General features: G+C 42.2%; 1 protein-coding gene and 4 non-coding genes across 5 annotated transcripts in view; all 5 read left to right on the top strand.

Annotated features, from left to right (window-relative positions):
* The window catches only part of LOC130124026 (anoctamin-8-like), a 56,952-nt gene that overhangs the window by 7,052 nt on the left and 23,363 nt on the right, over nucleotides 1–26,537 (top strand). Inside the window, exon 8 of the mRNA XM_056293389.1 lies at nucleotides 8,184–8,345. Within this exon, the coding sequence (XP_056149364.1) occupies nucleotides 8,184–8,345 (162 nt within the window). The remainder of the gene's footprint in view (nucleotides 1–8,183; nucleotides 8,346–26,537) is intronic.
* trnak-cuu (transfer RNA lysine (anticodon CUU)) lies at nucleotides 11,117–11,189 on the top strand. Its single transcript has one exon. It is a non-coding gene; the product is annotated as a tRNA-Lys (tRNA).
* On the top strand, nucleotides 18,705–18,777 carry trnak-cuu (transfer RNA lysine (anticodon CUU)). The gene has a single exon. It is a non-coding gene; the product is annotated as a tRNA-Lys (tRNA).
* On the top strand, nucleotides 23,017–23,089 carry trnak-cuu (transfer RNA lysine (anticodon CUU)). The gene has a single exon. It is a non-coding gene; the product is annotated as a tRNA-Lys (tRNA).
* trnak-cuu (transfer RNA lysine (anticodon CUU)) lies at nucleotides 24,764–24,836 on the top strand. Its single transcript has one exon. It is a non-coding gene; the product is annotated as a tRNA-Lys (tRNA).

The following is a 26,537-nucleotide window of genomic DNA, read 5'->3' as shown; positions in this document are numbered from 1 at the left end:
GTATCTATCTGCAGCCTGCAGGTAGTACAAACACGCCCCCATGGCGCAATACATGCCCGCATCAGTACAAGAAATGCCCACGCCAGATCAACAAATGCCCACTTGTCAGTGAAAGAACCCCCCCCCCCTCGCTGAGGTTAAGGTTAGGAGGTTAAGTTTAGGGCAAGTGATGGGAGTGGGCATGTCTTGCACTAGTACTGCAGGCTGCAGCTGGACCCTTCTCTATATCTCAGAAAAGCTTTACGTACGGAGTTTCTCAGTACATTCTTTTATTGGTGAATTTACACAGAGTTTGATGCATTTGGTCACAGGGTAGGTTCGATTCCTATTTAGAGATGCATGGTGGATTGTTGGAAACATGCTGGTTATGTAACATACCTTCAAAATGTTAAGAATTTCTCTGCCTAATACATACACCAATCAGCCAAAACATTAAAACCACCTGCCAAATATATGTTCCCCTTTCCTCTCTAATTGTACTTGGCCAATTACCCCACTCTTCCCGAGCTGTCCCGGTCATTGCGCCACCCCTGTAAATAACCTTTAAGTGAGTTATATTATTATTTTTGATAAGTGCTCCTTTTTTGTGCTCATGCATATTTGTTTATGATAGCGTCTTAGTTCTTAAAATGCACTTTTATTTTGAAGTTCAAATAAACTGCCTGATGCTCATGCGCAGTTGTGTGAAGCCGGAGCGAGGAGAAGCAAAGCAAACAGGAAGTGGATAAACGCGGAAAAAGGTTTGCAAAGTGTTGGAGGTCTCGCGAAATAGTGTATTTAATATTGTTTAGCACCTGGCGTTAGTGAATTTGTGTTTGATTTTGGCTGCTTTGAGCGAAGCGTATGTTTCGTATTTTGAATTACGATACAGATAAATTGTTTTCTGTGTTCAGTTTTCCCGGTCCTGTTAAAAACAAACAGTGTAGTTTAATTTGAATTACTGTTCTAAACAATTTAGCAAACTCGTTGTGTTTGACCATAATTCTTAATGTCTTCAGTACATTCTTTGTTTGTACAATAATATGTAATAAGATATCTAGCTTTCTGTTATATTTACTTGTGTTATTGTAAATGTTAAAACTTTTTTTGTTCCTTTAGCTCTTCCGGTGTTTTTGTGAAGACTATATATTAATTAAGAGAATCTGTATAAACCATCAGTTTAAGAATACGACCATCCTTCAACTGGGGATGCTACAGTAAGAGCTTTTCCACTTCATCGGTCCTGCTATTCTTCTGATTGAAGATCATGACTGTTATGCAAGGATTTGATGTAATGGACCAAAGCTGTGGTACTCCTGCATGAAAAAAATGGAAGCATCAGCAAACTTACCTCTCAATTGTAGAGAATCAGACCAGTAGGTGGAAGCCCCTCATAATGGAACAGAAAGGGAGGAGCTTCGCCGCTCTGGTCGCCAACAGAATCCCACGGAGAAAATGCTTGCATTTCAGAAGGAGGAGGCCCATAAAAGGGAGAAAAGGTTTACCCATATGTATGAAAAATGGAACGTGCAAGAGAACAGCTTAAGTCGGACATGCCTGAGAGTCAACTCATATCACTTATTGACGCTCTGGAGAAAGGAAAGGATAATGTTATGAGCATTTACATGGACATTCGAGACCACATCACTCCATCCAATGAAACAAGATGCTGGATTGATGCTTGTGAGGCAGTAACAAAGGACATTGTCAAATTCACTTATGAAAGGATATCAGGCATTGATGGAGATTTCGATGGTGAAAGAGTAAAACAGCGTCTCTGTGGGCTGCTTGATAGAGACTATGCCCTCTCTATCTATGGATCCACAGCCTCACATTTAAGCTATAAGTCTAGCATACCCATGAGTCAATTCTGCACGAGCTCCATTATAGCAGCCAAACGGGAGGATGCAGCAGCTGAGTTAGCAGCAAAGGAGGTAGAGTATGAAATGGTACTGGAGGAAAAGAGACAAATAGAAAAGATTCAGCTCCTTGAGGAAAATCAGAGGCGAGAACTTGAAGCCCAGAAACGTGAGATGGAAAGATTGAAGGCAGAAAGGGATGTAAAAACAGCACGAGCCAGACTAGTGTATGAACAGGAAGTTAGGCAGGATAATGGTGTCTTTTCTTCTGATCTCATCGCTGGAACACAGCAGCATGTAGTTCCACAGCAACCTATGTCTTCAGCTTCCATTCAACCATCCACTAATGTCCCAGTGGCCACAGTGTCTCCATCACTTCCACAGGCAGATGTGCTTTACCTTGCACAAGCAGTCCAAGATAGCATAGCCCTCAACAGGTTACCCATGCCTGAGCCAGCTATGTTCAATGGTGATCCAATTCAGTTCATTGAGTGGAAGGCCTCATTTCTGTCACTCATTGATAAAAAGAGCATCTCTTCAGCAGAAAAGCTGTATTATTTAAAGAAGTGCGTAGGTGGCCCCGCTCGAAAAATCCTTGATGGCATCATCTACAGAAATGACGATGAAACCTACAAGGATGCATAGAACAAACTCAACCACCATTATGGCCAGCCATTTGTTATACAGAGAGCATTCAGAGAAAGGCTCACGAACTGGACAAAGATCCAATCAAAGGATGCTGAAGGATTCAGGAGCTTCTCCGATTTCCTGAATGCATGTCAATAAGCCATACCACACATTAAAGGACTTGACATACTAAATGACTGTGAGGAGAACCAGAAGCATGTTCAGAAATTACCTGATTGGGCAGCAGCTCGACGGAACCATCAAGTCACACGGGCCTTAAGAGAGACTTATGTGTTTCCAAGTTTTCAGGACTTTGCAGCCTTCATGTCAATGTAAACTGAGATTGCCTGCAATCCAATTACCTCCCTCTATGCCCTTTGTGCTTCAGATCCCACCACAGAGGAATGCAATTCCAGAGACAAAAAGAAGGGTAAGGCCAGTGTCCTCCACACTCAAACAGTTACAGAGAATGAGGCTCAAAGATCCACAAAGGGAAATGCTAAGACATGCGTATCTGTCGAGACAGTAAACTTCAGATTCACAACTGTCCTGAATTAATGACAAAGTCTCTAGTGAGGTGACGACAGTATGTGAAAGAAAAGAAACTTTGCTATGGTTGCATGAAGCCACGCCACAGTGTAAAAGACTGCCGTCACAGACACTCCTGTGAAAGCCGTAAAGGAAAGCATCCTACATGTCTGCATGATGACACTTACATTAAGAAAGATAAAACTGCACCAGTCTCAAACCAGAGTAGCACACACGAAACCGCTACTACAATGTCTCTCAATGTGGATACTAATGGACCATCTGTTAACACCTCAATGATTGTGCCAGTGTGGGTATCCTCTCAGAGTAATCCAGATTCTGAAAAACTCATCTATGCCTTACTTGACACCCAAAGCGACACAGTCTTTCAGTCTTTACTGAACAGGAAGTATGCAATGAACTACAAGCTGACTCATGTCCAGTCAGACTTAAGTTAACCACTCAGGCTGGAAAGGACTCTGTCATGCAGAGTGAAAAGGTTTCAGGTCTCAGAGTAAGAGGTTACAGCTCCAACATTGTCATTGAACTTCCCCTAGCCTACACTAAAGACTGCATACCAGTGAACCGCACCCACATTCCCACCTGTGAAATGGCCAGGCAATGGAATCATCTTACTACAATAGCGGATGAAATTCCACCACTGCAGGATTGTGACGTTGGTCTTTTGATAGGCTACAACTGTTCAAGGGCACTAGCACCTAGACAAGTGATTCTAGGAGGAGATGATGAACCTTATGCAGTTCGCACAAACCTAGGATGGAGCATTGTGAGCCGCTCATCACCATGCTACCCCTCACCAAATGTCAGCAATATGTGTCACAGGGTCACTGTCAAAGAGTTTCCTCCAGTCACTCCAGCAGATGTTATTAAAGAATTAACAATAGGAGACCCTGTAGTGAAAAGAGCTCAGACACTGAGTACACAAACAGCAGAGTGAGTCAGTCATTCAGATTGTCTGTCAAAGTTGTCTTTGTGGTCTAAAGCTATTCAAGCAGTAGCACGTGTTTATCGTCGGACCAAGAAGGACAAGTCAAACAGTCTCAGCACAGTAGTGGAACATGAGACTGCTGAATGCATCATCATTAAGGATTTACAGAGACAAGTGTATCCTGAAGAAATAAAGTCACTGAGCAAAGGAATCCGACTTTCACCTCGCAGTAAGCTGTATTACTTTGGCCCCTTCTTGGATTAAGATAAACTGCTCAAGGTGGGAGGACGACTTTGTGCTGCATTGCTCCCTTACTCAGTCAAACACCCTGTGATTATCCCCAAAGATCACCACATCGCCAAATTGATAATTGCTCATTATCATGAGAAGGTCAAGCACAAAGGCAAAGGCCTCACCATTAACGAGATCAGATCAAATGGCTGCTGGATTCCAGGAGTCAACAGAGCTGTGGCATCATCCTATGTGCATCAATGTGTAACATGTCGGAAGCTCAGGAGACCCACAGAAGAACAGCGAATGGCTGATCTTCTGTCAGAACATATAGATCCGTCACCACCATTCACATACTGTGGAATGGATTGTTTTAGCCTGTTTCTCACCAAACAAGGGCGTAAGCTACACAAAAGATACGGTCTCCTGTTCACATTTTTTTGCTCCCGAGCCATTCACATTGAGATGCTGGATGACATATCTACAGATTCCTTCATCATCGGCTTGCGCGGCTTCATTGCCATATGGGGATCAGTATGTCAGATTAAATGTGACTGAGGCAGTAACTTTGTAGGAGCCAAAAATGAATTCACAGAAGCCCTGAAAGAGATGGACACTGATCAGCTGACAGCATTTTTAGCCAAGAAGCAGTGTGACTTCAACTTGAAGGCACCTCATTCAAGTTATATGGGCGGTGTCTGGGAAAGACAAATCAGAACTGTGAGAAGTGTCCTTCGTTCCACTCTGTTACTCTCCTCTGGTAAGCTGGACGATGCCTCACTTCGCACATTCTTCTACGAAGCTATGGCTATTGTAAACAGTCGACCACTCACTGTGGACAACCTGAATGATTCTAACAGCGTTGAACCCCTCACCCCAAATCACCTGCTCACCATGAAATCTGTCACAGCCTTACCACCACCTGGTAAGTTTATCAGGAAAGACATGTATGCACGTAAGAGGTGGCAACATGTTCAATATCTAGCAGAACAATTTTGGAGTCGATGGAGAAACGACTATCTGTCCAACATTGCTACCAGACAGCACGGGCACGCTGCAAGGAGAAATCTTCAAACGGGGATGTAGTCATTGAAAAAGCTGATGATCTGCCCAGGAATGAATGGCGGCTGACCAGAGTTGTGGAGACTACCACTGATAAAGATGGACTTGTGAGAAGAGTCGAGATATGTCTTGGCGACAGGAAACTGGGAAGAGAACGGCTGCATCTCAGCAAGCTATCCATTATGGAGCGGCCGGTTCAGAAACTGATTGTGTCGCTAGAGGCTGTGTAACTGCCTTCAGAGTTCTCCACAATCATCCTTTGGCATACAGAATTTGACACATTGCCATTATGCTTAGACTATTACATAGACATATAGACTTTAAGTAATTATTGGATTAAAGGTAATTTGAGTTTATAAATCATTCATGTTTAAATTCTGCAAACTATTCATGATTGGTGGGAGTGTAAATAACCTTTAAGTGAGTTATATTATTATTTTTGATAAGTGCTCGTGCATATTTGTTTATGATAGCGCCTTATTTCTTAAAATGCGCTTTTATCTTGAATATCGATTATACTGCCTGATGCTCATGCGCAGTTGTTGTTGAAGCCGGAACGAGGAGAATCGAAGCAAACGGGAAGTGGATAAACGCGGAAAAAGGTTTGCAAATGCGGCGGGCGGACGAAAGTAATCACCGTCAAAGTGTTGGAGGTCTCGCGAAATAGTGTATTTAACATTGTTTAGCACCTGGCTGATAGGGGCACAAGGTTAGTGGATTTGTGTTTTGATTTTGGCTGTTTTGAGCGATGTTTCGTATTTTGAACTACGATACCGATAAATTGTTTTCCGTGTTCAGCTTTTCCGGTCCTGTTAAATACAAACAGCAGTGTAGTTTAATTTGAATTACTGTTATAAACAATTTAGCGAACTCATTGTGTTTAACCATAATTTATAATGTCTTCAGTACATTCTTTATTTGTACAATCATATGAAGTAAGCTAGGTAGCTTTCTGTTATATTTTCTTGTGTTATTGTAAATGTTAAAACGTATTTTTTGTTTTCTTCCTTTAGCTCTTACGGTGTGTATGTGATGACTATATATTAATAAACCATCAGTTTAAGACTATGACCATCAATCAGCTGGGGATGCTACAACCCCCTCTGCCAAGCCGGGGCGGGCTGCAGACTATCACATGTCTCCTCCAATACATGTGGAGTCGCCAGCCGCCTCTTTTCACCTGACAGTGACGAGTTTCGCCAGGGGGGCGTAGCGCGTGGGAAGATCACGCTAGTCCCCCCACCCCACCCCGCCCCCCCAAGCAGGCGTCCCAACTGACCAGAGGAGGTGCTAGTGCAGCAACCAGGACACATACCCACATCCGGCTTCCCACCTGCAGACATGGCCAGTTGTGTCTGTAGGGATGCCCGACCAAGCCGGAGGTAACACGGAGATTTGAACCGGGGATCCTCATGTTGGTAGGCAACGGAATAGACTGTTATGCTACCCGGACGCCCCTCATACCTGCCTAATATTATGTAGGTCCCGCTCGTAATGCCAAAACAGCTCTGACCCGTCGAGGCATGGACTCCGTAACGCCTCTGAAGATCCTCTGGTATCTGGCACCAAGATTTTAGCAGCAGATCCTTTACTTCCTGTAGGTTTCGAGGTGGGGCTTCTATGGATCGGACTTGTTTTTCCAGCACATCCCACAGATCCTCGATCAGATTGAGATCTGGGGAATTTAGAGACCAAGGCAGCACCTTGAACTCTGTCATGTTCCTCAAACCATTCCTGAACAAATTTTGCAGTGTGGCAGGGTGCATTATCCTGCTGAAAGAGGCCACTGCCATCAGGGAATACCATTTCCATGAAGGGGTGTACCTGGTCTGCAGCAATCTTTAGGTAGGTGGTACGTGTCACAGTAACATCCACATGAATGCCAGGACTGAAGTTTTCCCAGCAGAAAATTGCCCAGAGCATCACACTGCCTCTGATGGCTTACCTTCTTCCCATAGTTCATCCTGGCGCCATCTCTTCAGCAGGTAAACAATGTGCATTAATATTATATCAACATGATGTAAAAGAAAACATGATTCATTAGACCAGGCCACCTTCTTCCATTGCTCCATGATCCAGTTCTGACGCTCACGTGTCCATTGTAGATGCTTTCAGTGGTGGACAGGGGTCAGCATGGGCACTCTGACTGGTCTGTGGCTACGCAGCCCTATACGCAGCAAGCTGTGATGTGTGTGCAATGTGTGTTGGCATCTGTTTATTGTAGCCAGCATTAACTTTTTAAGCAATTTGAGCTATAGTTGCTCTTCTGTGCGATCGGACAAGACAGGCTAGCCTTCACTTCCCTTGCCCAACAATGAGCCTTGGGCGCCCATGACCCTGTCGCCAGTTCACCGGTTGTCCTTCCTTGGACCACTTTTGGTATGTACTGACCACTTCATACCTGGAACACCCCATAAGACCTGCCGTTTTTGAGATACTCTGACCCAGTCTATCCATCACAATTTGGCCCTTGTCAAAGTCGCTCAGATCCTTACGCTTGCCCATGTTTCCTGTTTGTAGCACATCAACTTCAAGAACTGACTGTTCACTTGCTGCCTAATATATCCCACCCCTTTACAGGTGTCATTATACTGAGATAATCAATGTTATTCCTGTATCTATCAGTGCTTTTAATGTTTTGGCTGATTGGTGTATGTCCCAATATGTCAAAGTAAAGCTCTGGTTTTTCTAAATGTTTACTCCTCACTCAAGTACACAATGTGCTATTTGCTTATTTGTGTCAACAACAGTGTTTTTGCATGCAAATTTCACAAAATACCCACAAATTCTGATTGTATATACTGTATAACCAAAAATAAATGTGTGAATTGGTGAACTTCTTAAACACGACACTGTCATTTTATGGAAAAGTTGAATCCAAAGTGGGTGGCATAATAATTTCAAGTACATTATGTCAATATTGGGGGTTCTTCTTTCCACCCACACAGACCAGTCAGGATATCTGCTGTGTGGTGTTTGCCCTCTTCAACGTTGTGTGGGCCACGTTGTTTCTGGAGCGCTGGAAGAGGCGAGAGGCGGAGCTGGCTTATAAATGGGGCACCTTGGACACCCCTGCCGAGTCCTTGGAGGAGCCCCGGCCACAGTTCAGGGTGAGTAATATTACCAACGTTGGTTATGTAGGATGAAACAAAACAATCATTCTTTTTTTTCCTTTTTTTTTTTAAGTGATGTGATTCATGTTGTCTGTCAGAATGAGGATTTGGTGGGGTTTTTTTTTCCATTCACCTGTTGAAATTTTGAGCCTTTTACCCAGCTATAAACAGATTTTTTTTATAGCTCTGCCTGTATCTTTAGGTTTGAGTCTTCTGTCCTCCCGTTCTTCTATATAAGAATATACCACTTTCACTCCTATTCTAAAGATTAAATTTGCTGTCGGTATAGTTGTATGGCTGACCTTGGCCAAAATATAATAGTATCGGCAAGGCTCATGAAACACTTGCAGAGACTGAACTGACATGTTTAGGATCCCGAGTAATGTAGGGTGACCATATTTTGGCATTCAAAAAAGGACAGAGGTTGGGGGGTTGACACAATGCAAGCTTATTGCTTTATTTTAATCAAATGAACTATTTAACATAAATATTTAAAATGTACCAACATGTGTGATGCATCATTCTGTGCCCCTTTGAATAAATAATGCCCCCTACCTTGTTAATCATCGCATTACCATCTATACATTTGAAAAGTCAACTTCTTAAACTATCCAACCATGTTCAGCTTGTGGTAAACTAAAAATTGTGCAAGGAATACCAACCATGTGAGACAAACAGGTGGACAGTAATGAAGTACATTTACTTGAGTACTGTACTTATGTACATTTTTCACATATCCCTACTTGAGTATTTTTTTTTTTTTTTGGAAACTTATGACTTTTACTCCACTACATTTGAGAGAAAAATATTGTACTTTTGACTACATTTCTATGAAGGTTCCCATTACCCTGTGCTCACACCAGCAACGACTTTATCACTATATCGCCAAGTCACTGTGTCGCTGTCGCTGGCTGCAGCTATTCACTGTGTTGCTGGCTACAGCTAGTCGCTGTGTCACTGTTGCTGGCTGCAGCTAGTCACTGTGTTGCTGGCTACAGCTAGTCACTGTGTTGCTGTCGCTGGCTGCAGCTAGTCACTGTGTTGCTGGCTACAGCTAGTCGCTGTGTCGCTGTCGCTGGCTGCAGCTAGTCACTGTTTTGCTGGCTACAGCTGGTCGCAGTGTCGCTGTTGCTGGCTGCAATTAGTCACTGTGTTGCTGGCTACAGCTGGTTGCTCTGTCGCTGGCTGCAACTAGTCACTGTGTTGCTGGCTACAGCTTGTCGCTGTCGCTGGCTGCAACTAGTCAATGTGTTGCTGGCTACAGCTGGTCGCTGTGTCGCTGTTGCTGGCTGCAACTAGTCACTGTGTTGCTGGCTACAGCTGGTCGCTGTCGCTGGCTGCAACTAGTCAATGTGTTGCTGGCTACAGCTTGTCGCTGGCTGCAACTAGTCACTGTGTTGCTGGCTACAGTTAGTCGCTGTGTCGCTGGCTGCAACTAGTCCCTGTATCGCTGGCTACAGCTGGTCGCTGTGTCGCTGTTGCTGGCTGCAGCCAGCTTGTGGGCGTTGCTAATGTAGTTTTGAGGACGTGGGCTACAAATGTATTGACAGGAGATGCATCAATTTTCTTAAAAAAAGTATATACCAATAAATATTAGAATCAGAATTAATAAAGTATTCTGATTCTGATATTATATTTATGTTATATTTACATCGTGGAGTTGTACATTTGTATTTTCTTAAAGACAGGCATATATAGCTATGCGTGAACCCACAAATCAGGTACATTCCCGCTGAAAAATATGTTTTGGAGGGAATTTATTTTGCTATAAATAGTGTGATCTTGCTTCAAATGCTACTGTTTCACCATGGAATCCAAAGTAGCAGTCGCAATCGTTGCTATTCATTCTTACCATGTCATACATGGTAAGAATGCTTAGGGTCTCACCTTTTCAAATGTACACATAGTAAGTCAATACGATAATTAAATAATTAATTAAATTTTGGGGCAACATCATCGACAAAGCCACCTCACCATAAAAAGTAACCTGAGTGATCTGTGTACTCGTTTGTACTCCCATCTTCAATTTGACAAACACAGACTCTTGAAGAACGACAGTTCATGTTAAGACTCGGTACTGAGAAATGCCCAGTGTATTAGACTTGTGTCTATAAACAATGGGTAACGCTTTACATTAAGTGCATGTAATAAGTGTTAGTTAATAGGTAATAAGGCCTTTATAGGTCCCTATAAAATGCTTAACATCATTATGTTATTGAGACTATAATAAGCGTTAGTTAATATGTTATAAGGCCTTTAAGTCATAACGTTTGCATTTTGTGGGCTATCAAAATGTTTTAATAACTTTTAATCATGAGGGTCCTTACATGCTACATGCAAATTTATGCAGATTGGACTTAAAACCTAAGACAAGTGTGAAAAAGTAGGTTTTCATATTTCGCAAAGCCACCTAGTGTCTGAAAATGTGTTTATGGTGCTATTATTTACACTTATATAGTCTTATTAACACATAATAATGTTAATAAGCATTTTATAAGGACTTGTAAGGGCCTTATAACCTATTAACTAACACTTATTACATGCACTTAATGTAAAAGCATTACCAAACAATCTGAGGAAAGGACAAACAGAGGACATGTCCTGGAAAAAGAGAGTGTCTGGTCAGCTAGAGTAATGTGTTCCCATGGCTCAGAGAACCTGTTGGGTGAATGCCACAAGGATCTCCAGGAGGGCTGTGTAATCATTTATCCCCATGTGTAGGATCAGGGGCCAACGTAGGAAACCATATGCATTATCATAAAACCTGAGCCCGGCTAGCTCAGTCGGTAGAGCATGAGACTCTTAATCTCAGGGTCGTGGGTTCGAGCCCCACGTTGGGCGATTATCTTTTGAATGAAGTGCTGGAGTTAGGCAGTGGTTTGATGACTGCAAAACCACTGTATGAAAAGAAGGTTTATGTATAACCTATCAAAACACAATCCTCTACCATTGCCACAAAGGGTCTGCTGGTGTCAGATCAAATCTTTTTTTCTTTCTTGTTTTATTGTTCAAATCATTGATAGAAAGTGAATCATTACAATAGCTTATTTGTTAATCATCGCATTACCATCTATACATTTGAAAAGTCAACTTCTTAAGCTTTCCAACCATGTTCAGCTCGTGGTAAAATAAAAGTTGTGCAGGAAATAGCAATTATGAAATACCCACAGTGTGAGACAGATAGAAGGGGGCTTTTTGCAAACCTTTTTTTTTCTTTAACCATGTCATACATGGTAAGAATGCTTAGGATCTCACCTTTTTGAATACAAACATAGTAGGTCAATCTGATAATTAACCAATTAATTATATTAATTTTGCTTTACATTAAGTATGTGTAACTAGTGTTACTTGATAGGTAAAAGGCTCTTACAAGTTCTTATAAAATGCTTATTAACATCATTGTGTTAATGACTATAGTAGGCGTTAGTTAATAGATAATAAGGATTTTATAAGTCATAACTATTGCATTTTGTGGACTGCCAAAATTCTTTTTAATAACTTTTAATTATGAGGGTCCTTAGATGCTACGTGCAACGTTTATGCAGTTTGGATTTACAACCTAAGACAGGTGTGAAAAAGTAGGTTTTCATATTTTGCAAAGCCACCTAATGTCTGAAAACGTGTTGCTATTATTAACATCATAATCGGCACACATTAACAAGGAGATGGATGAGCGAGGACATGCACAGCCATTGCAAATTCATTGCCTTGTCCACCAGTAAGCATTGTACTGCAAAGTGGTTAAGTGGGACTCTTTGTTATGAAAGTCGTGGTATCATGTGTGAACTACATCCAGGCGAATGGACTCAACTATAGGGAGTTCTAAGAATCTCTCTCTGAGCTAGAATGCGGTTAGGGAGATGTACTGTACCACAGGGAAATCCGATGGCTAAGTTGTGGCAGAGTTTTGAAGCGCTTCTATCAGCTGCTTCCCAAGGTCGACACGTTTCTTCAGTCAAAAGGCAGAACTGTCAGGGAGCTGACAGACCCAGAGTGGAAATGGCACCTTGCCTTTCTAACTGATGTGACACAATGTCAAATGGTCTCAATCTGCAGCTACAAGGCAAGGGAAAACTGATTTGTGAAATGTACTCCCATATTAAGGCATTCCAGGGGAAACTACAGCTGCTTTTGCGGAAGGTGAGTGAGGGAAACTTTACTCATCTTGCTACAACGCAAAATGTAGCCACTGAGAACCCACAGGTACTGTTTCCTGTCACAAAGTACGTAGAGGCACTGACAATGTTGAAGATAGAGTTTGAGGGGAGATTCTGTGAGCTACATCTCAATGCGAAAGACATTCGTCCATTTCAGAACCCATTTTCTGCGGACATCTACGAGGCCCCGCCATCTCTTCAGCTCAAGTTGGCCGACTTACAAAACTGACGCACTGAGAGATGCATTCGAGTCAGGCAGTTTGATTGCTGTTTATGCTACCCTACCCAATGATACTTAAGTGAATATTAAGATGCACAGCACAATCTTCAGCAGCATTTACGTATCTATGCGAGCAAATGTTCTCAAGAATGAAGCTTCTGAAAAGTCCGACGAGATCAAGACTCACAGATGAACCATTCGTTGAGATTGGCTGTGACCAGAATGAATGGAGTCTGACATCAACCTACTCATCATAAAGATGACAGCCTACAGTTCACACTAAGAAACGTGGCGACATAAACATTTTGTTTGTTTTTCCAGTTGTCATGTGTGATAAAAATTACTGTATGCGTGCTGATGCTGTGTCAGTCACAGTCAGAGAAGAGAAGGAAGGTTAAGTTTTTCCTCCAAATCATTAATTAGTTGCTAATTAATTAATAAGATTTCCAAAGGACTCATTTTTGGACTTGTCTTTTCCTTCACTTTCTTGTTTCTTTTTAGTTTCTTGTTCACTTGTTGAATTGTTCATGCAAAGCCTGCAGAGTGCATACTACACTCTTATGCATTTCACTACTTGCACTAAAATAGTTGAATAAGATGATGATAATGGTTGGAATGCTAAAGAATTAGTTTGATTTTATTTTAAAATTCTACTTACCTCCCTATCATGTTTCATATACAACTTTGACAGTGTGCCATGGCAATGTTAAAATAAACCCAGCTAACAACAGTATATTGAAATATATCATTAGGTGTAATGGGTTAATATTCAACTAAGGTAGACCTGTTGTTGTCCAAGGCACTATTTACTGTTACTCACATACTCCGGCCCTCCCAAAGAGCCAGGCAGGGTGAGCTGGCCCTCCTAAGAAAAAGTTTAGGGAACCCTGGCCTAGAGTAATGTGTTCCCCTGTCTCAGAGAACCTGTCAGGTGAATTCCAGAAGGATCTTCAGGAGGGCTGTTTGTAATCATTCATGCACCATGTGGAGGATTAGAGGGCCAACGTGAGAAACTATACATTATCATGAAACCTGACCCCAGCTAGCTCAGTCGGTATAGCGCATGAGACTCTTATCTCAGGGTCATGGGTTCAAGCCCCACGTTGGGTGACTAGATTTTGAATGAATTGCTGGAGTTAGGCAAAGGTTTGATGAAGGCAAAATCACTGTATGCAAAGGTGTATGTATAACAGATCAAAACACAATCATCTACCATTGCCATGAAGCTTCTGCTGGTGTCAGATCAGATCTTTTTTTTTTCTTTCTTATTTTATTGTGCAAATAAATCATTGATAGAAAGTGAATCATTATAGTAGCTTATTTGTTAATCATCGCATTACCATCTATACATTTGAAAAGTCAACTTCTTAATCTTTCCAACCATGTTCAGCTTGTGGTAAAATAGAAATTGTGCAAGAAATAGCAATTATGAAATACCCACCATGTGAAACAGATAGAAGGTGGCTTTTTGCAAACCGTTTTTTTTAACCATTTCATACATAGTAAGAACGCTTAGGGTTTCACCTTTTCGAATAGACACAGTAGGTCAATCTGGCCCTGTGATGGCCTGGCAGCATGTCGAGGGTGTTTCCCCGCCTGCTGCCCAATGACTGCTGGGATAGGCTCCAGCATCCCGCGACCCCGATTGGGATAATCGGCTTGGATAATGGATGGATGGAGGTCAATCCGATAATTAATTAACTAATTAATTAAATTCTGGGGCAACATCATCATCATCATATATACCAAGTCCAGTTGCACTCAATTCAATTCCTTTGGATAACCATGACCTGGATGAATGAGAACATTCACAGACAACATCATCGACAAATCCACGTCGCTGTGCAAAGTAACCTGAGTGATCTATGTACTCATTTGTACTCGCAACTTCAATTTGACAAGCACAGACTCCTCAAGAACATCAGTTCGTGTTAAGAGAAATGCCCTGTGTATTAGACTTATTGGTATTTGTAAACAATTGGTAACGCTTTACATTAAGTGCATATAATAAATGTTAATTAATAGGTAATAAGGAAATCTGATTTTTATGATCCACATATTTGATTTGGCAATGGTTTTATACTGGATGCCCTTCCTGCCGCCTTTTCTGCTCCTGAAGCAGTGTGCATGATCTGAAAGGGATGGGAGACTGCAAGGTGGTGACAGGAGAACATAGCTAGGAAGCATCGGATAGTGGTCTGTTGGATGACTTTGGAGCCAAGAAGAGGAAGAGAAGGAAGGTTGAGCCAAGGATCAAATGGTGGAAGTTGAAGAAGGAAGACTTGTGTGGAGTTCAGGTAGAAGTTAAGACAGGCACTTGGTGGTAGTGAAGAATTGCTGGATGGCTTGGCAGCCACTGCAGAAATAGTGAGGGAGACTAGGAAGGTACTTGATGTGTCACCTGGACAAAGGAAGGAAGACAAGGAGACTTGGTGGTGGAATGAGGTAGTACAGAAAAGTATACAGAGGAAGAGGTTGGCAAAGAAGAAGCGGGATAGATGGAGAGATGAATAAAGTAGACAGGAGTACAAGGAGATGTGGCCTAAAGTGACGAAAGAGGTAGCAAAGGTAAAGGAAAAGGCGTATGGTGAATTATATGAGAGGTTAGACACTAAGAAAGGAGTAAAAGTATTGTACCGATTGACTAGACAGAGGGGCCAAGCTGGGAAGGATGTGCAGCATATTAGGGCGATGAAGGATAGAGATGAAAATGTGCTGACTGTAGTAAGACTTTAGTCAGCAAGGAGAGTGTGTTGAGAAGGTGGAAGGAGTACTTTGAGTGGCTGATGAATGAAGAAAACGAGAGAAGTTTGGATGATGTGGGGATAGTGAATCAGGAAGTGCAGTGGATTAGCAAGGAGGAAGTGAGGGCAGCTATGAAGAGGATGAAGAGTGGAAAGGTGGTTGGTTCAGATGACATACCTGTGGAGGTATGTAGATATTTATGAGATGGCAGTGGAGTTTTAATTAGATTGTTTAGCATAATCTTGGAAAGTGAGAGGATGCCTGATGAGTGGAGAAGAAGCATAATGATACCGATTTTGAAGGAAAAGTCAAGTCAATTTTATTTGTATAGCCCATTATCATAAATTAAAAATTTGCCTCAATGGGCTTTACAGCAATATAACATCCTATCTGTCCTTAGACCCTCGCATCGGTCTGTGATGTTCGTGGATGACATTGTGAGTAGTGAGGATTGTGAATAGTGAGGATGCAAGGAGCAGAGGTGGCAAAGGTGGATGAATTTAAATACTTGGGATCAATTGCTCAAAGTAGCGAGGAGTGTGGAAGAGAGGTGAAGAGGAGAGTGCAGGCAGGGTGGATTGGGTGGAGAAGAGTGTCAGGAGTGATTTGCGACAGAAGGGTACCAGCAATAGTTACAGGGAAGGTTTACAAGATGGTAGTGAGACCAGCTACGTTGTATGGTTTGGAGACAGTGGTAATGAGGAAAAGAAAGGAGGGGCGGCTGGAGGTGGCAAAGTTGAAGACGCTAAGATTTTCGTTGGTGACGAAGAAGGACAGGATTAGGAATGAGTATATTAGAAGGACAGCTCTGGTTGGACGAGTTGGAAACAAAAGCAAGAGAGGCGAGATTGAGATGGTTTGGACATATGCAGAGGAGAGATGCTGTGTGTATTCGGAGAAGGATGCTGTCAGGCAAGAAGAAAAGAGGGAGGCCAAAGAGGAGGTTTATGGATGTGATGACGGAGGATATGCAGGTGGCTAGTGTGAAGGAGGAAGATGCAGAGCACAAGCAGAGATAGAAACGGATGATCCGCTGTGGCGACCCGTAACGGGAGCAACAAAAAGTAGTAGTAGTAGTTGTAGTATTAATAGGTAATAGGCCCTTATAAGTTCTTATAAAAGGCTTATTAACTTTATTATGTATTATCTCATCTCATCTCATCATCAGCCACTTCTCCGGGGTCGGGTCACAGTGGAAGCAAGCTAAGCAGGGCAGTCCAGATGTCCCTCTCTCCAGCAATGCCTTCCAGCTACTCCTGGGGGATCCTAAGGTGTCCCCTGGCCAGATTTGACATGTAGTCCCTCCAGCAAGTTCTGGGTCTACCCTGGGGTCTCCTCCTAGTTGGACGTGCCCGGAAAACCGCCAGAGGAAGGCGCCCAAGAGGCATCCTAATTAGATGCCCGAACCACCTCAATTGGCTTCTTTCGACGCGAAGGAGCAGCAGCTCTACTCGAGCTCCCTCTGGATGTCTGAGCTCTTCACCCTATCTCTAAGGTTAAGCCCAGACACCCTACGGAGGAAACTCATTTCAGCCGCTTGTATCTGTGACATGCTCATGACTATAGGTGAGGTTTGGAATGAAGATTGACTGGGAAATTGAGAGCTTTGCCTTCTGGCTCAGCTCCCTCTTCAACACAATGGTCTGATACAATGTCCGCATTACTCCTGATGCTGCACCAATCCGCCTGTCAATCTCCCGCTCCATCCTACCCTCACTCGAGATACTTGAACTCCTTCACTTGAGGCAAAAAATCATCCCCAACCTGGAGTGAGCAAGCCACCATTTTCCAGTAGAGAACCATGGCCTCAGACTTAGAGGTGCTGACTCTCATCCCGGCCATTTCACACTCAGCTGCAAACCTCCCCAGTGTGCGCTAGAGGTCATGTTCTGATGAAGCCAACAAAATCACATCATCTGCGAAGAGCAGAGATGCAGTTCTGAGGTTCCAAAAACGGACACACTCCTCACCTTGGCTGCGCCTTGAGATCCTGTCCATGAATATCACAAACAGAATTGGAGACAAGGGACAACCTTGGCGGAGTCTGACACCCATCGAAAACTTGTTTGTCTTTGTGCCACGAATGCGGATACAGCTCTCACTTTGGTTATACAAGGATTGGGTGGCTTTTAGCAACTTCCCCTGTACCCCATAGTCCCGCAGTACCCCCCACAGTGTGCCCTGGGGTACACGGGGCACTCAATGACATCTTCAGTCTGACATCTCAAGTGACATCTTGGTGACCTCCAACCGCATATCATTACAGCGGATAGTGAAGACAGCTGGAAAGATCATAGGAACTGTTCTCCCATCCATCCAGGCCATCTTTGATGCACGGTGCACCCAGAAGGCTCTTAGCATCGTGAAGGACCCCACCCACCCTTCCCACATCCACTTCACCCTCCTACCCTCTGGCAGGAGGTACCGGAGCATCCATGCTGCCTTCACCAGACTATGCAACAGTTTCATTCCTCAGGTGGTGAGGTTCCTCAACAGCCTGAACACTTAGACCTTCCATAAAATGACTTTTTGACCGTCTTACTCACTGTCCGTGTCAGGTATGCTTGTGATGTTTAGGTCTGTGAAGTAATACTTGTTTTTAATGCACTTTTTGTTTTTAATATTTATTGTGTGTTATTTGTTTTTATGTGGCACTGAGGTCCTTGTGAAATGTAATTTCGTTCCCTTGTATGTATGACAGTCACTTAGTTGAGGATGTACGTATATGTCAATAAACATATCCAGATGAACTGATTCAACCTTCTTTTTTTTAGGGAGTTGTTCCTTATCAGATGTGAGGGTCTAAAGACAGGATTCTTGTTGCTGTAAAGCCCCTTGAGGCAAATTTGTAATTTGTGATATTGGGCTATACAAATAAAATTGACTTGACTTGACTTGGATTTTCTTACCTGGATTATTGAACATGCATCAAGACAAATGTCAGTAACCATTTTATAAGGACTTAGAAGAGCCTTATTACCTATCAACTAACACTTATTATGTGCACTTTATTAAAAGCATTGCCAAACAACCTGAGGAACGGACAAACAGAGGACATGTCCCAGAAAAAGGGAGCATCTGGTCAGCCTAGATTAATGTGTTCCCCTGTCTCGGAGAACCTGTTGGGTGAATTCCACAAGGATCTCCAGGAGGACGGCTGTGTGTGCTCGTTCATGAACCATGTGGTGGATCAGGGGCCAATGTTAGAAAACTGTACATTGCCTTGAAATCTTAGCCCGGCTAGCTCAGTCGGTAGAGCATGAGACTCTTAATCTCAGGGTCGTGGGTTCGAGCCCCACGTTGGGCAACCAGCTTTTGAATGAAGTACTGGATTTAGCAGAGGTTTGATGATTGCAAAACCATTGTATGGAAAGAAGATTTACGTAGTACAGCTCAAACCTCAATCCTCAGGGTTCGCTGGTGGCTCACCTGCTACAGCACGTACTACATAAGGCTGAGTCCTTACCGCACCAGCCTAGGTTCAAATCCAGCCTGGGCCCTTTGCTGCATAGCATTGCCTCTCTCTTGACTATCTCTCAAATAAAGGCAGAAAATGCCCCAAAAATATTCTTAAAAAAAACAAACAACTAAATCCTCTACCATTTTCATGAGGAATCTGCTTCTGTTGGATCTTTTTTTCTTTCTTGTTTTATTTTGAAATCATTGATAGAAAGTGAATCATTACGATACCTTATTTTTAAAAGATAGGAATTCAGGGAATAGGCCATGTAGTAGGACAAAGAAACAAAAACATAGCACAACTAATATGGGTAAAAATGTCACCATAGGTATTAGTTTATACATGCGTTTCTCTGTGATAGATAATTGTTCCACCTCGCCAGTGGTGTCTGCTGTTCCCCACCATAGCGTGAAAAACACAGGAAGTGTGTTTGTGGTATTTGCATGCACATGTAAACATCAAATTTAACTCTGCAAAGAAGTTTGCAGTAGATCAGTGGTGCTCAACTGGTCTGGCCTTGGAAGCCACATTTTCCCATGTCACAGAAAGTTGAATCAGTTCATTTGGACACAAAGTTTATTGAGAGAAACGTTTCATCATCCATCTAAGTGACGTTTTCGGTCTCAACTGACTGCAGGTATCCCCACCATTATAAATTTAAACAGTGGCATCACAGTAGAAAACAATGATTGGTTTCATATGCAAATTGCCATGACCGTTAGAGTTACCATGGCAATGCATACTAGCCCTAAACCCCCCCCCCCCTCAGTTCAGGAATGGTCGTTCCCTCTTCACATAGATGGCCTCTTTGACTATTTGCAACTATTCCCCAATCTGTCTGTGAATGTTCTCATTCATCCAGGTCATGGTTATCCAAAGGAGTTGAATCAAGTGCAACTGGACTTGGTATATATCCGGATATATACCAAGTCCAGTTGCACTTGATTCAACTCCTTTGGATATTCCCCAATCCTCTGTGAATAGTACACATGGCCATTGTAGCTCTAGTTAATGATCACAGCAATTTGCATATGTAACCGATCGTTCTTTTCTGCCGTTATGCCACTGTATTGTTTGTAAGGGTGGGGATACTTGCAGTCAGTTAAAACTGCAGAGGTTACTTTGATGAATGATGAAACGATTCTCTTGACAAATGTGTCCAGATGAACTGATTCAACTTTATGTGATTTCTTTACCTGGATTATTGAGCATGCATAAAGACACATTTTCCCATGGTCATTAAATTGCAACCCACTTCTATAGAATTCAAACCAAGCAAATTTATTTCTCAAAAATGGGCTAGTAAACACACACAATGTCATCATGACCTTCTTCTCTTTTTTTTAACTTAAAATATTTTCATCCCAACACTCGGAGCACATTACTCTAGCAATAACAAACTGATTCTGATTAATAAACCCGTTTTCTACAGCATAAACGTGTTGAAACTGATTTGGTTGTGTTTTTTGTGTTTGAAAAAAACAACAAGATTTATAGATTACAGGTTAAAAGCAGGTGTTTAATACTTTTGCATTAAAAGTAGGTAGTAGATATTATTTTGACTGCAAACATTTAGTGCAACAGCACCCCTTGCTGGTAGGCACACATTTCTGTTTTCCTGGGCGTTGATGTAGAATTAAAGGGTTGGTTTTTTTGGAGTTAAGAGATTTTTTTATTATTTTTTTTTAACCACACACTCCACCACCCATTCTGAATGAGTCTTCATCCCACTTTTGGGTCGCGACCCACCAGTTGAGAAACACTAATCACCATGTGACAGAGAAGGAGGCTTTTTGCAAACCGTTTTTTCACATGTCATACATAGTAAGAACGCTTAGGGTCTTATATTTTTGAATATACACACAGTGGATCAATCTGATGATTAACTAATTAATTATGTCACATTAAGTGCATGTAATAAGTGTTAGCTGATCGGTAATAAGGCCCTTGCAAGTTCTTATCAAATACTCAACATTATTATGTGTTAATAAGTATAGTAAGCATTAGTTATAGGTAATAAGGCTTTTATAAGTAATTTTTGCATATTTTGGACTATCAACATTCTTTTAATAACTTTTAATCATGAGAGCCCTTAGATGCTACATGTAAAGTTTATGCAGATTGGATTTACAACCTAAGACAAGTGTGAAAAAGTAGGTTTTTCTATTAGGCAAGTGCCACCCAGTGTCCAAAGTGTGTTTATGATGCTATTGTTAACACATAGTCTTATTATATGTGAGTGTGTATTTACAGATATAATTATGTGTTGACGATAGTTTGCCAGTTTCTTGTAAAACGGTCATGAAATATGAATTATTGAACTGTTTAAAGGCTTGCATTGCAGCGCACTGACCAGCACATGACTTGCCGATGTCAGGGCCCCAGTCTGAGGCGTGGGTTTTTTTGAGACACTGGTATTCAGTTCACCATTCATACAGAGGTTAATAGCGGTTGATATGTGACTGTCTATGTCTTTATATTACATTACTTCCTCAGTTACAGCAATTGGTGTAACAGGAGGTGACAGATGTGTGTTATTTCCACGTTGTTCACATTACATCGAAAACGCCGATGACTTGTCTGTGTGGTGCAGGTACACATCCAAAATTGTCTTTCATGGAGAACTGTGAGAAATCCTGGGGTTTGCTTGGATCGTAAATAGAGATACTGGTATACATATTGAAAGACCAAAACTTTGTTTGCCAGTGGCCAAATATTTCTCCCTATCCAAGTGTGTGTGAAAGGGAGGAAAAAATCAGGAACCAACTTGATCTGAAAGGGGGGATTTATCAACAATCCCAGGATATGAAACTCAGGACAATACCCCGATTTTGGTGTGAAAGGGGTTTCAGGGACATATATACACACTGGCAAACATGGTATATGGACAACGGGACCTCTGTGTGATGCTTGCTGCATTTCCAGCCCTGAGTGTAGCGTAGGCTACATGTCTGATTGATGAAGCCATAACTTGAAATGAAATGACTCTTTCTTAGACCGAGGACACAAAATGCTTTTCAATGAATTGATTGCATCACATTACATTGGAGGCACCAGTGGAAACGGATCCCCTAATTTTGGCAGCATCAATGCCATGCTCAAGGTATATGCCACCATAACACCAGACGCACATGTAGACATGTAGGTCAGGTGAATCGGCTGTACTAAATTTCCCCTAGGTGTGTGTGTGTGTGTGTGTGTGTGTGTGTGTGTGTGTGTGTGTGTGTGTGTGTGTGTGTGTGTGTGTGTGTGTGTGTGTGTGTGTGTGTGTGTGTGTGTGTGTGTGGACCCTGTGATGGCATCCCTATGACCCTGAGTAGGATAAGCGGTTTGGATAATGGATGGATAGTCTTATTAATACATAATAATGTTAATAAGCATTTTATACGGACTTATAAGGGCCTTATTACCTATTAACTAACACTTATTCTTCTTCACCTTCTTTCGGCTGCTTCCGTTAGGGGTCGCCACAGTGGGTCATCTGTTTCCATCGCTTCCTGTCCTCTGCATCTTCCTCTGTCACGCCAACCACACATGTCCTCCCTCACCACAACTATAAACCTCCTCTTCGGTCTTCCTCTTTTCCTCTTGCCTGGAAGCTCCATCTTCAAAATCCTTCTCCCAATATACCCAGCATCTCTCCTCCACTCATGTCCAAACCACCTCAATCTCGCCTCTTGCGACCGATCTGGTATGGAAATCTGATTTATGATCCGCATATTTGATTTGGTAAAGGTTTCATGCTGGATGCCCTTCCTTACGCAACCCTCCCCATATATCGGGGCTTGGGACCAGCACTAAGAATGCACTGGCTTGTGCGTCCCCAGTGGCTGGGTTATGTAATACTCATTACATGCACTTAATGTAAAAGCATTACCAAACAATTTGAGGAACAGACAAACAGAGGACATGTCACAGAAAAAGAGAGCATCTGGTCAGCCTGGAGTAATGTGTTTCCCTGTCTGGGACAGCCTGTCAAGTAAATTCCACAAGGAGCCCCAGGAGGAGGGCTGTGTGTACTCATTCATGCTCCATGTGGCGGATTTGGGGTCCAGTGTGAGAAACTATGCATATCATGTAATCTGAGCCCGGCTAGCTCAGTCGGTAGAGCATGAGACTCTTAATCTCAGGGTCGTGGGTTGGAGCCCCACGTTGGGCGATAAGTTTTTGAATGAAGTGCTGGAGTTAGGCAAAGGTTTTGTGACCACAAAACCACTGTATGAACAGAAGGTTTCTGGATAACAGCTCAAAGCTCAGTCCTCTATCACTGCCATGAGGGTTCTGCTGGTGTCCTATCAGATCTTTTTTTCTTTGTTGTTTTATTGTGAAATCATTGATAGAATGTGAATCATTATAATACCTTATTTTTTATAAGATAGGAATTCAAGGAATAAGCCATGTAGTAGAACAAAGCTGCAAAAACATAGCACAGCTAATATGGGTGAAAATGTCACCGTAGATATTGGTATATACATGTGTTTTCTCTGTGATAAATAATGGTTCCCCCTCACCAGTGGTATTTGCTGTTCGCCACCATAGTGTGAAAAATACAGGAAGGGTGTTTGTGGCATTTGCATGCACATGTAAACATCAACACATTTAACTCTGCAAAGAAGTTTGCACTAGATCAATGGATCTCAGTTGGTCTGGCCTTGGAAGCCACATTTTCCAATGGTCAATAAGTAAAGACCCACTTTTATAGAATTCAAACCAAGCAAATTTATTTTTCCAAAATGGGCTAGTAAACGCTCAATGTCATCATGACCTTTTAATATAAAATAAATATTTTCATCCTAGCATTCAGAGCACAATACTCTAGCAATAACAAACTGATTCTGATTAATAAACTGATGAATATGAACATCAAAACTGTGCTGCTCATCTTTGTGAATGAATGAAATGAATATCATAACAGCTTAACTGTGTTTGCACTGATAATAGGATGATATCTGTGAGTGGGATTACTAATTGGGCTGTTTTCGCTTAACAGGCATTTGGGGAAGCCAATGAGATAGCTGGGTTATGAGCATTATTCCTGATAAGAGTTTCAAAGTCTGGGGTGATCATGCTCAGTGTCCTACCGGTTCCTCTGCTTTGACTTGCACCAAAGCACATGTTATTGTATGCAGGCCCATCAAAAGATATATTTCTCCAAAACTCAAAATACATGAGACTCAATCTGCCATGACTTTTCCAAAATATTTGTGATTTAATGCATGTGTTCGTAAATTAGGATAGATTGACTTGACTATTGACGGCCACCTCAGCCAGAAAACATGGGAATTTGCACCAGTGTTCTAGTAATTTTCAACTCCCCCGTAGAATATGACCCTCCCCCTTCTTTCTTTTTTTTGCCGTGAGGCTAGGTTAGGTTTGGCTAACCCTAATCCCCTAACCCCTAACCTTAAGGCCTTAATACTGTAGCGAATTCGGGGGACAACGCAACCACAGGACCTGCCGCAGCTGGGAAGCGAACCTGTATCGCCCGCACCGCAGGAGACATCGCTAACCGCTAGACTAAAGGGTCAGACCCGCCACCCAGCGGCCAGCGTGTCTTCTTATCCGTGCACGTTACACTACCAATCAACTAACACTTATTACATGCATTTAATGTAAAAGCATTACCAAACAATCTGATGAACGGACAAACAGAGGACATGTCCTGGAAAAAGAGAGTGTCTGGTCAGCTAGAGTAATATGTTCCCATGGCTCAAAGAACCTGTCGGGTGAATTCCACAAGGATCTCCAGGAGGGCTGTGTGTATTCATTCATGCACCATGTGGAGGATCAGGGGGCCAACGAGGGAAACCATATGCATTATCACGAACCCTGAGCCCGGCTAGCTCAGTCGGTAGAGCATGAGACTCTTAATCGCAGGGTCGTGGGTTCGAGCCCCACGTTGAGCGATTAGCTTTTGAATGAAGTGCTGGAGTTAAGCAAAGGTTTGATGACCATAAAACCACTGTAGGAAAAGAAGGTTTATGTTTAAAAGCTGAAACCTCAATCCTCTAACATTGTTATGAGGGTTCTGCTGGTATCAGATTTTTTTTCTTGCTTTATTGTGCAAATCATTGATAGAAAGTGAATTATTATAATACCTTATTTTTCATAAGATAGGAATTCAGGGAATAGGCCATGTAGTAGGAGGAAGAAGCAAAAACATAGCACAGCTAATATCGGTGAAAATGTCACCATAGATATTTTCTCTGTGATAAATAATTGTTCCCCCTCACCAGTGGTATCTGCTGTTCCCCACCATGGCGTAAAAAACACAGGAAGTGTGTTTGCGGCATTTGCATGCGCATGCCAATATCATATTTAACTCTGCAAAGACGTTTGCACTAGATCAGTGGTTCTCAACTGATCTGGCCTTGGAAGCCACATTTTCCCATGGTCATCAAGTTGCGACGCACTTCTATAAAATTCAAAGCAAGCAAATTTATTTCTCAAAAATGGGCTAGTAAACACACAAAATGTCATCATGACCTTTTTTAACGTAAAACAAATATTTTCATCCCAGCATTCAGAGCACGTTACTCTAGCAATAACAAACTGATTCTGATTAATAAACCTGTTTTCTACAATATAAAGTGTTGAAAATGATTTGGTTTGATTTGTGTTTTTTGTGTTTGAAAAAAGCAACAGTATTTATAGATTACATCTTAAAGCATGGTGTTTAATACTTTTGCATTAAAAGTAGGTAGTAGATATTATTTTGACTGCAAACACAGAAAACCAGTTTTGTTTTAAAGCTAAACATGGCACTGACTTATGTATATATGCCTTAAAGGAAATTATAAACAAACATAGACACCAAAACTCATCGGTTCTTAACGTGTTTTATCGATGCTTCTAAAGCTTTTGATCGTGTTAATCACAGAAAGTGGTTTATTAAGTTCAGTCAAAGAGAGGTGCCTAAATCTACTACTACTACTTTCGGCTGCTCCCATTAGGGGTCGTCACAGCGGATCATCCGTTTCCATTTATTCCTGTCCTCTGCATTTTCCTCTGTCACACCAGCCACCTGCATGTCCTCCCTCACCACATCCATAAACCTCCTCTTTGGCCTTCTTCTTTTCCTGTTCCCTGGCAGCATCCTTCTCCAAATATACTGCATCTCTCCTCTACACATGTCCAAGCCATCTCAATCTTGCCTCTCTTGCTTTGTCTCCAAACCATCCAACCTGAACGGTCCCTCTAATATACTCATTCCTAATCCTGTCCTTCTTCGTCACTCCCAATGAAAATCTTAGCATCTTCAACTCTGCCAACTCCAGCTCCGCCTCTTGTCTTTTCATCAGTACCAATGTCTCCAAACCATATAACATAGCTGGTCTCACAACCATCTTGTAAACCTTCCCTTTAACTCTTGCTGGTACCCTTCTGTCACAAATCACTCCTGACACTCTTCTCCACCCACTCCACCCTGCCTGCACTCTCTTCTTCACCTCTCTTCTGCACTCCCCATTACTTTGGACAGGTGACTCAAAGTATTTAAACTCATACGCCTTCGTCACCTCTACTCCTTGCATCCTCACCATTCCACTGTCCTCCCTCTCATTCACGCATAGGTATTCCGTCTTGCTCCTACTGACTTCTCATTCCTC

The sequence above is a fragment of the Lampris incognitus genome, chromosome 14, assembly GCF_029633865.1.
Source record: "Lampris incognitus isolate fLamInc1 chromosome 14, fLamInc1.hap2, whole genome shotgun sequence".
Taxonomy (NCBI): Eukaryota; Metazoa; Chordata; class Actinopteri; order Lampriformes; family Lampridae; genus Lampris; species Lampris incognitus.
This window is presented reverse-complemented; position numbering and strand designations above follow the sequence as displayed.